Source organism: Poecilia latipinna, unplaced genomic scaffold, assembly GCF_001443285.1.
Source record: "Poecilia latipinna isolate Pla-1442-1.1 unplaced genomic scaffold, P_latipinna-1.0 Scaffold2216, whole genome shotgun sequence".
In the NCBI taxonomy this organism is placed as follows: Eukaryota; Metazoa; Chordata; class Actinopteri; order Cyprinodontiformes; family Poeciliidae; genus Poecilia; species Poecilia latipinna.
The window spans coordinates 142579-153761 of NW_015114832.1; the positions used below are offsets into that span (position 1 = coordinate 142579).

Consider the following 11183-nt stretch of genomic DNA (forward strand, 5'->3'; position numbering starts at 1 on the left):
TAAAGACAGCTAGCGTGAGGCCTTGAAAGAGAGCTCAAGCACAAATTCTCAAGTAGAAACAAGTAGGATGAAAAGCATATAATTACACACATCCACGCTGCGCCAACATCTGTGAAACAACTTTTGCAGGTTTGATTCAGACTTGCAAATCACGAGTTAAAACAACCTCCGCCCCCGTTTTTCATAGATGGCAACTAATTAGTCTTCTGTCACATGAACAGTGACTACAGTTTACTCTGTAACACTGCATGCTTCTCCTACTGTGCAAGAAAGGGGTCTTTTAAGTTCTGCGCTGTTTGAAGTGAAGATATGGCCGCTGATGAGAGGAGAAAGCAGACGAGAAGCAATTAGTGAGTCACCGTGCAAGTGACAAAATGTACATTTAAACTGTGGTGGATGACAACGAAAATATCAGAGTGTTTTTAGAGCCCCTATCTTGTTTTGCATTTAATTATAATTCTAAATGAATTATGAAATGTTAAAAGCACTTTGTGTGTTGTTCAGGGACTTGGGCTTCTCCTACACCAACAATCTAAACTGTACACTCACTTTATGTAACTGTGGCTTATAGCAATTCAGAATGAGATGTCTAGTGAAAAAAAATGACAATTAAATGATTAAAACTCTCAGCTAGCATGGTTAATTCTGGGGCCTGCATTAATGTAACTACTTTATTATTTTTCTCCTCGGACATTAGATTTACAACCCATTATGTCTCCATGTGGAGGCGCTTTATCTGTATTTATGCAATGTGGAATACATTGGAATGTTGCAAATAACAAGTTTACAAGTTTAAAACATTACACAATTCTTGGGGGACTGAAGTACATTGTTGGCTTAGATATAAAAAAAAAATAATGGTAACTTTAAAAATCATGTAAAATTCAGTAGCTGAACCTGATGCTTGTTTCAGTGCAAATATATCATGTGTTTGGAAAACACTTCTCTAGAGTTTTTGTTAAATTTGCAGAAGGAGAACAGATTTTTTTCCCCTTGGGGGAAAAGTTTTGCCAGTGGTCCATCCGGTGTCCTGAAAATTACCCAGTTTTGTCCACAACCTGAGAAACTCGTGTTGCTAGCTTTAGTTACCCTTTGATTTTTGTTTTGCTTCTGACCCCGACCACATCAGTGTGAATATTTTTCCAAATGCAGATTTTCTATAATAGTTTCACCTCATGTCAACAAACGAAACGTTTGAACTGAATTTTTTATGGAAAAGCTGTAAATGTGTTTAGTCAGATTTTTAGGGGAGGTTTAAAAAGCACTGAATGTGGTATGTATATGTCAACTAGACATCCTAAGGTTACCACAAACAATGACAAAAGGCCAAGATAGGTGACACACATACTGTACATAGACTTAACAAATAAAAAATACACTTCATTCCCTCATGTTTAAATGCCTGTAGAATAAATGCAAACATACGTGTCAATATAAACAGCCATGTAACATCTTTAGTATTAAATGTATATTTAATGTTTTGTAACGTTAAATATCTCTATAATATGGATGTTTATGCAAATATGTGCTGGGTTCTTAAAAGGCACAGTGAGGTGTTTTTCCATGTCTGAATGAATGTTGTTTTTAATGTCTTGTTTCTTTTCCCACCAGGACTAAAATAAAAACAAAGTGGGAGGTTGTATTTTAGGCAGGCTGTGTGCAGGAAATGATAACCTAGTCATGTCTCTCCCCACAGAATATTAGACCGTTAAAGCTCCTCTAATTCTTAAGTGGTCATGTTGCTCTCCTCCCTCTGCAAACAGTGAAAAGTTGCTCGTGGCCACTGGTGAGTCAGTGCTGATAAGCTAAAGGTGTAAGACTGTGCTTATAAAATGGGTTTATAATATAATTTGACGGTTTTTCCTGAGGACTTTTGTGCTTTGCAGAAACATAGCTCATATTGTGTGGTTTTAACAGCAGGCGGAGGGCAAATCTTACTTTTGGAAGTTCTTAAATGAATTCAAATAACGTATTTAACAAGCTTATTTTGTGGTGCTGTGATTTGTTTGAGTAAAATGTTTAAACTTTTTTTTAAATATTCTTTTAAATAAATGCATGTGGTTCAGTCTGTAATTGGCCAGAGGCAAAATACCCAAAATACTGCTTTTCCCCGTATGTTTTCCGCTGCAATGAGCAGTACTTTATTGATCTCTAATGATCAGCTGCTTATTTCACTTCTTGAAGAAGAGAAGCTGCCAACACCTGTGACCAGTGATGGAAATCGTTTGTTTTAATTGGCAGCATCTGAATTAAAGCACAGAGAAATTGGCAGGTGTATGGAATCGGTCAATTTCTACGACTAGTTTGTTTCAGGCACTCAGGAAAATAAAATTCTGGCTTCTTTAAAGTCAGTGAACACACCACATGGTTCAATACTTTTTGGTGCATAAGCTGTTGTTGAGGGAAGTAGACTCAAAATAAGATGTTTTAGGGAGTGCAATGTGCTTTAATATGAAGTCTGAGAAAGCACACAAAAAATCGCTAAAATCTATTTAAAAGGTAACAATATTATTTACAACATATCGAAACATGCCTGTGTTTCATTCAGGCTGGGGGAGAGGGCAAGACTTTGTTGAGATAACAGGAAGGCTGAGTGGAGTACTGCAAAGTTGATATATTATCCCTTTGAACTCTCAATATCAGTTTATCATGTCATTTGGGATTCTTCTGTAACATTCACTTTTTGGTTTAAGACTTTAATTTTAGTTTTATGAGTTTTCCTTTGTTGGTAGGTCCTATTGTATTTTGGTTAACCTCCTCCTGTTTGTCTTCTCAGCCTTTTACCGTCTCCTCTCCCCGCTCGGCTGCCATTAATTTTGTTTATTTGTATGTGCCTGGTTTCCAAGTCACCATCACACTTCCATTGTATGTAAGCTCCCTGGTTTCTTTGCTCATTACTGGATTCTTGTGTTGCTCTCGTCATTGCTCCGTGTTCTTATTTTTCTCATTTCAAGACTGTAAGTTTTTCATTTTATTTATTATACAATCCTCCTAACTGCATCTACCTGCTGATGCCCTGCCTGCATTTGAATGCTGCTAATCCAAAACACTTAATAAGACACCTTTTGGAAATAATAAACTCTGGTGAATGCACACTAATACACACTGCATTTTTAGTAAAATAATGAGTGGCATGCTTGGGTTCTCTCTGAGTACTCTGGCTTACTCTCCCAATCCAAAGCTGCATATCAAGTCAATGTATCTCTCTAAAATTCTCAAATGTTGTTATATCCTCACCCAATGAACGCTGAGGATACACACCAGCGCTCTCATGACTTGGCATGGTTAAGCGTGTATAAATGATGAATAGAAGTTACCAAATGTTCTCGTCTTATAATGCTTATCATCCTGTCAAAGTTTTACAAAAACCAGAGATGCACTGTGATTTGGACATCTGCATTTTATTTCAAAACCTTGCATATTTCAGCTTTTTTTTTATTTTTTTATTTAAAAAGTGATCTATCAACCAAAATATGTTGAAGTTCTTTACACATGATTTATGTGCTACTTGGCCTTTTTGAAGGCTGTTGTTCATTCTTTAGTAATTTTCTTGTGTAAATACACAGCTAGCGTGTATACAAACCGGCAGTAAACTCTAAGAAAATTATTAATTTCAAGAATCCCACAAATTACAGTAACTATCAATAAAATGTAGTTTCCCTCTTGAGTCAAGCAAACATTATATGTCTAAATGGCAGATAATATTATTGGTTCTGCTGGAAAAACAGTCTAAAATCTGTACACACATAAATATACACTTTATACCTGCTCTGTTAATGGAGCACTCATGTGTTATATAATTGGGTTTTAAAGAATATTGGAAGGTTTTTCCATTGGCATCCCTCACCTAGAATAAAGACATTCCTCTAATGAGTAATGGTTTCTGTCTTTTCTCAGGATGTTTTGAAATATTCCACAGATGCAAAATAGGACATTAAATCACAGCTAAACGCCTGGAATGAAATAAACATCCAAAGTTCTTTGCGAGGAGAGATTTCCAAGATTGATTTCAACTCTAAGTGTTTATCAATTTTAGCACGAAGGTAGGAATTTTCCTTTAGGCCCAAATCTTACGGACGAAAGCAAGAATTCTAATCAATAAACTATCGTTAGTTATTATTCCAGTCACTATCACAGTTGCTGATGTGTGAATGTCAGTGAGCATGGAGTTTGACAGTCGGTCTTAAAAGGATATTATTTTACTCTGTTCCCAGACACTGTCAAGAACAACTTTTGCTTGAAACTATGTGAATTTGTCCCCTGCCTGCATTAAAGACAAGGTCTGGAAGGAAGGTTTTCTTGGCACCAGTCACCACATGGTTCCCCCCACCCCTCCAAAAACAAAAAAAAAAAAAAAAAAAAAGTTCCTGGCACTTGAGAGAAGAACAGTGAGTGCTCAAAGAGCTGTCACCCCTCACTGTGAATCATCCAGTGCTGCATTAACATATCCTGGGTCCTGAGACTTCTAACTTTTCACATATTTGACATTGGTGAACCGATCCAAGTTTTACTGAGGCCGAATGGTTTCATTGAGTAGGCATGTGGTAGGATTTAACTAGGTATAGAAGTTATACATTCTCATGGAGTTAACACACGACTGAAGGGGCAGTACTATGTGTTTTCCAGGCACGTAGTGGCATTTTAATAGCACAACGAACTGACTGTAACCTCCAGCTATTATAAATATACTGCATACATAAAATACTACTTGAGATATTTAACATTGATGCCTTAAAATTGGGCCTCTGTCTCATTCATGCATCCCCTACCCTCTGTTCCTCATTTCATATTGATTTCCAAAGCACTGCATGGTTAATATAATATAATATAATATAATAAATTTCAAGGTGCAGGTAAATTCATTCATCTGCATCATTTTAATGCAAAATAAGTGTTAATTGTTGGGCTGCTATTGCCTGACAACTAAAAGGGGGAACAAAGCCCCACATAGCCCCTTCAAAAGTGAAAAAAAAAAAATTATTTAACTAATGACACCACTTAAAGTTACCATTAAGTCTTTTACAAACTGCTGGAAGCTGCAGTCATTAAAGGATTTGTCAGGATTACGGAGCTCGGTGGTTGTTGACTCGGCCTCCTTGCGAAGCGTCTCTGTTTACCATATGACTTTTGGTTCATAGAGAAGGGGCTTTGAGGCTTCCCATAGCTGGCCTGAGAGCAGGTGGCAGACCGCTGGAGGGCGTTTGTTTGATTTAGTCTGTGAATATAATTTGGCATAATTTTTATTTCCAAGCTTTGAGCCAGTGGTGTTCTCATGTCCCCATGGCTTGTGCTCCAGTTCCAGAAAGCGACACCAGTCCTTTTCGTAAATAAAGGGAAAACAATTGGACTGCAGTTTTGTTTTGTTTTGTTTTTTTAATGCAGTAGAAAAATAAAGAACATTTAATCTTAATTACTCAATTACTTTTCTGGAGCACAGGTTACTGGAAACAAGTTACAAGTTAACATAAAAACAAATACAGTGGTTGTTTTTATTTAGTGACAGATTCAGATGTGCTCCACTTTATCTTCTGCTCTGTTTTTTTTCCAGGTCTTTCTGCTGCTGTCCAGAAGTTCTCCCAGTCATTGCAGGAGTTCCAGTTTGAGTGCATAGGTGATGCTGAGACAGATGATGAGGTCAACATCGGTAAGAGTCATTTGTCACAACTCTGTCGTTTGTCTCAGGTTCATTACTGAAACTTCTGTAAAGTCACTGGAGGGAGAACTGTTGCTTTATTGCAATTTGAAATGCAAATTACACCACTTTTGTAAATTATAAAAAATAAAAAATAAAAGAGAGACTCATGAGACTCAAATGCATGAGAGGAGGGCCAAGGAACAAACCCTCATGACCGGATATGTTTTTTTAACATTTGGTTTGTGATGCTCATTCTTTGCTTCCTTGAACTTCAAGATCGTCCCATATAGGCTATAATTCCACTTTTCATTATGATATTATGCCTTTCCTGTAATAATCCTGTTTTAATTGGCATTTGCAATTTTCTTCTCTCAAATCAGTTTAATTCTTAGACCCGCGCCCTAAAAGCTTTAAGCAATAGTTAACAGTTTATTTCCTCCTGCGATTTATGCATCATGCTCAATTCTCTTTCAGTGCCTTGCATTGTAGCCCTGTGACTTCATATCATTTTTAATGGTGTGAAACTAATACAGTATTCCATTTGATGCACTTTAAAACATCTTCAATCAAACGATTATGTTGTCATTGTGAAGAAATGGATAAAAACCAGCCCCCTTTCCACTCATGGAAACCTCCATTTATTGCTTATTTTGAGCAGTTATTTGCTGCAGCGTCGTCTGGTCTGGTTTTATGTTGGGGCTTTTTCATAAATGTTCTTACTATTTGCAGCTATTTAGTATTCATGGTTATTATGTGCAAATGACCTTTTGCCTATAATTGCAAGCGTCTTTTGACCCTTCTGTTTTGGAAAGCTCTTTACCTTGTTTTTCCTCTTTGACCCATTTGCTCAAACATTCACACACCGGTCCAGCTGAGCTGCCATGCAGAGGTGCCTGTCTGTCACCACAAGCCAACTGTAGATCAGTATATTGCCTGAGGTTACAATAGTTTAAGGTGGGGGCAGGGATACAAATGCCAGCTGTGCTTTTTCAGTGCAATTATGCTTGTCTGCGAAAGGGAGAACACACAACCTTGGCCTTTCTCCAAAACTTGCAACATGCATGCTAATTGGCTGTTGGAATTTACTAAACAGATTAGCACATTTTGCCAGATTGGCATGCACATACACACAGTCCAAAAAGAAAAAAAAAAGAAGAAAGAAGAGTACATGGTTGGAGCTATTGGGCCAGTGCAGATTTTATTCATCTCACAAATGTACTTTTCACACTTGTATTGTGTTGCAACTACAAAATCCAGCCTTTTTGTGGTTTTATTTTAAGCAAAACTGTGAAAAAACTGTGTTCTAATTTGTTTTTTACAGTAGTATCTTAAAATGTCTGAGAACCAGTTTTCTAATTGAAAAATAGTATTTGGAAAAGGAATGTCCTATGGCTTAAGTGAACTTTTCAACAAGCTAGGAATAATTAGTTATCAGAATGCTAACTCTTAACTCTGGTTGGGCCAAGGCTCTGAAACCTGTAGCTCCGGCTATGTGGGCCTCCTAAAGAGACTCCTGATAACCTTGAGCAGTAATATTGTAAAACCAAGCAGTTTTCTGATATTTAAAGGGAAGATGAAAGCCATTTATGTAAAATCTGCAATAATATGAACAGAATGACAATGATTTTTGTGTGTATCAGTCTACAAACCAATGAGCTCCTTAACTATTCTTTCATTACTATTTTTCTTTACGTAGTGATCATTCTATTATTTTAAATATTTTGTTGTGTGTTTTTTTTTTAATCAGAAAATGTAATAAATTATTTTAAGTGCCAACATTTTTAGATTTTATGTAGTAAAAGCACAATTTATCCTTACTGCATGATTGCAGCATGAAATATCAATATGGCAAAAAAAAACAAAACAACAACAACTTCTTTTGTATGAAATAAAATAATGATAATAAAAAAAAAACAGTGAGATATTTATTGATAAACTTAACACCCAGTCTTTCATTACAAGTATTGAAAAGGTAGATGGATACAACTTAAAAACAAACAAAAAAAAACAAAAAAAAAACAGATTAATGAGTTGAACATAATCTACTGAATTTATTTTCCAATAGCTGGATAGTCTGTCTGGGTTTTAGTATTAACGCTGTTTAGTTAAGTATTTGTTCACATATCATCATAGCTTTCACCTGATTTAATGCCTCTGGCAAGTTTTTAAAAATATGCAGCAGTCCCAATTAGCTAATACTTTAAAAATATGATAAGCTGATGTTTGTTTAGTTTTTTTTTTTCATTTTGTGAAAGGTTGTGTAGATTTTGCGGTTCCAGGCAAAATTGTTTTTGGAAATCTGAGGGGAAAAATGGCTCTTTGGATTGTAAAGTTTGCAGACCCCTGGGCTTGACGTTTAGGTTTATATATGTTTTAATGCTAACAAATAGCCCATATTGCCTCTTCTTATTTTCACATGGATTCTTGTGCAGCCTCTTGTCAAGCCACCAGGACATCTGAAGGACTAATTGTGATCAGTGTCAGAGATTAATGGAGGTGGAAATCGTCCAGCCTCCAACCGGTATATGAAAGCAGATGTGCAGGGGGATGCACCGACTCTAATGGGCAGGACTGTCAGTCTGGCTTCTTCCTTCGCCTCTTGTTTTGTATCCCACTCATTATCCCCAGCTTAAGTCCCCTGCTCCATGCCGTGGTCTGCTGAATTACTGACCATCTGTGAGGGCTGAACAGGATATCGACCTCCTCATCTTGAGACTTTAATGTTCATCAGAATGCTAAATGACCAGTGCCGCACAAAGCTGCGGTAACTGTATGGGGCGCGCTCGCTAATTATGTTAAATGGAAAAATCCACACCCAAAGTGAAGTCTCATTAGAATAAAGCACACTTTAATTTGAGGCAATGCTCACATTGCCAGCCCTGCAATAAGGATCTGTTGATCATAGATGGAACAATAGCAATCATAATCTCTCACCTATAAGTTGATTTTGGTCTTTATTAAGCAAACAATCAGCACACAGAAGTGAATTGACAATATGTCAGGAACAAATTTAAAATATAATATAAACTTGCCTGTGTTTTAATTTCGAATTCAGTGCCTGGCCAGTTTCCCATTTCCACTCTTAGCCACACTGCTGTATTCACTCAGTGTCTCAGAGAGAAAAGGCCATGATAACTATTTGAGGGGAAAAATGAAACAGCCTGTTGAAATCAATCTTCTCATCAATGAAACCAAGTTTCTGACTGACATAGCCAGACCCTTGAGTGAATGCCACCAAGGATCTTGATGCAGTATTGGTGCAGTCCACTTTGATGCTCCGAGCCTCCCCGCGAAACATTGGGATGTTGTGTGTGCTGTCAGACGGGTTCACCTGACCTTTTATTGATTTCCCTCGATGACTTCCTGCAGTGACATTCACATGCCAGTCAGTTATCTAGGAATCAATGGGGCCAAGGGATTGATGTGGCCATAGAAATTTAATTTTTTTTCTTAAAAGTTGAAGGACCTTTTCTCAGAAGGTCATTTATTGAGACCTTAACAGCTGTTAAAATCCTTTTTGGGGTGAAGAGAAATCTGATGTGAACGAGCCAAAATGAGCAATTAGATCTAGCATTAAAGGCCCACCTTATCCACACAAAAAAACAAAAACAAACAAAAAAAACAGCTGGTTTCCTGGCAGAAGTTATTAAAATGGTGATTTTTATAGCACAGTCAAGTAACTGTTGCCTTCAGTTGTTTTGAAAATCCTGGATATTTCAAAAATAACTTCAAATAAATGTGACTTTGTATCATAGCCATATCTGATGCCTTTAAATTGGCTTGCGTCTCTTTTAGAGGCTCCTACCCCTTCCAACACTAGAGGCAACGTTGATAGTTGGTTTTGTAACCAGTGGGTTCTTCTCTGTCTGTCTCTGTTTTTGTGTTCTTGGCACTTCACCCACCTTACCTGTTGGTGAACCAGCAAACCAGGTTGTTTTCCTAACTTAAAAAAAAAAAAAAACTTTACCTCGGTTCTTTTTTAACATACAACTTGTCTTTTTCTCGACTAACACTCTTTTTGTCCTGATTTAAAATTTTTATTTTATGTTAGACTTGAGGCTTCTTGGACTGCGATTTCTGATAAACAGCCTTTGCCAAAATTGTTTTAATGAAAACAACAAAATGTTATTTTTTTATGTGTAAATTTGAACCTATACATATTTCGGTGTAGATGTGAGTTTCACAAACTAAATAAATTCAGATTTTTGCGCCCAGTTATGTTTTTTTGGCTTATTTTTGTTATATATTTCCAGCTTGAAATAAGAAACTGGAAAACACAGATTAGTGTATGTCAACAATTCAGCATCGATGTACAGCATTAATAGTATTATTGAAAAACTCACACAAGAAATTTCTGTTTTTCTAAACGGATCTCTTTTATTCTCCAAGTGATTCTTCACATTTATTGCCTTTCCTCCATTTACAAGTGAATTATATGCAAGCTGTAACCCCACTTTGATTCCCATTTCCTTCCTAATCTTGTCCCATCAGCGGCTCCCGCTGTGGCCTTTACCCCCTCGTAGCCTTGCTCTGTTGATAAAGGAGCTGGTAGCATTCAAAGAAGGCCAGCTGCCTGCAAGATTGTTGGCACAAAATCATTGCTCCCTGGTTTTTGAAAGCTTTAGTGTGCAAATAGACCCGAGTGTCGACAATGATGCATGGGTCCCCTTGCCAGGCTGTCGGGGCTGATAATGATATTACTGTGTTGGCAAGCAGCACAGCTTGACCACTGCTAAATGCCTGGACATGCAGTGACATAGGGGCTCTCCAGCAGAGTCCAAATTGCATCAGGCCTTCTACTTAATGAAGCCGTGAAGCTATCAAGGCACAATTCTCCAGCAGATAAGGTGGAATACATTGTATTCTGAAATCATCTGGCCATGCAGGATGTAATCTAGGCTGCTGAAGTATATCCCAGATGGTGTGAACACATCTTCACCTCATCACTCTCTTTTACATTGGGGCAGTATATTGTGAAGCCTTGCAGGGGATGAAAGCAAAGAGAAGCGATCAGTGGAATCCATTGAATTGAGGTATTGTTTCTTACTGCTGGGTAAGGCTTGGGTTTAAATTGGACAGCTGCATGCTTTTATTACATTCTGAAATGCACTGCTCTGAAGGGTTTGAAGCTAGAAAGCAAATAAACATTTTGCACGATTCAGTCCTGTGGGAGGTGCCTGAAACATCACATCTTTAACGACTGCAGCACCGTGGTTTTTCTTTATGCTCTTGTCTCATCTTTCTGGTGCAAAGCTGCTGTCTGTTCGAGATATCTTGCATATCAAGACTTAAAACTATCAGTTTTTCCCTATTTGTTGTTTCTCAAGTTGTTTTTTTCTTTTCTTTTTTGCAGCCCAGTCTTTCAAAGAGTTCTCCCAGCTGCTGAACACTGTTGAAGAGGAAAGAAGGCGCCTGGTAAGAGCACATTAGAAACATGACAGGACTACAACAAAACACTGCTACCCCTTTTACTGTGTCAGTTGATCGACTGTGCTATTTATAACTTGATGTACAGGAAAAATAAAAAACACAAAACCCCACTTACAAA

General features: G+C 37.4%; 1 protein-coding gene across 1 annotated transcript in view; it reads left to right on the forward strand.

Annotated features, from left to right (window-relative positions):
- Positions 1 to 11175, forward strand: part of LOC106936787 (rho GTPase-activating protein 42-like) — a 36440-nt gene extending 25265 nt beyond the window's left edge. The window contains exons 2-3 of the mRNA XM_015017991.1: positions 5549 to 5644; positions 10989 to 11175. Of these exons, the coding sequence (XP_014873477.1) occupies positions 5549 to 5644; positions 10989 to 11065 (173 nt within the window). The 3' untranslated portion in view covers positions 11066 to 11175. The remainder of the gene's footprint in view (positions 1 to 5548; positions 5645 to 10988) is intronic.
- The last annotated feature ends 8 nt before the right edge of the window (positions 11176 to 11183 follow it).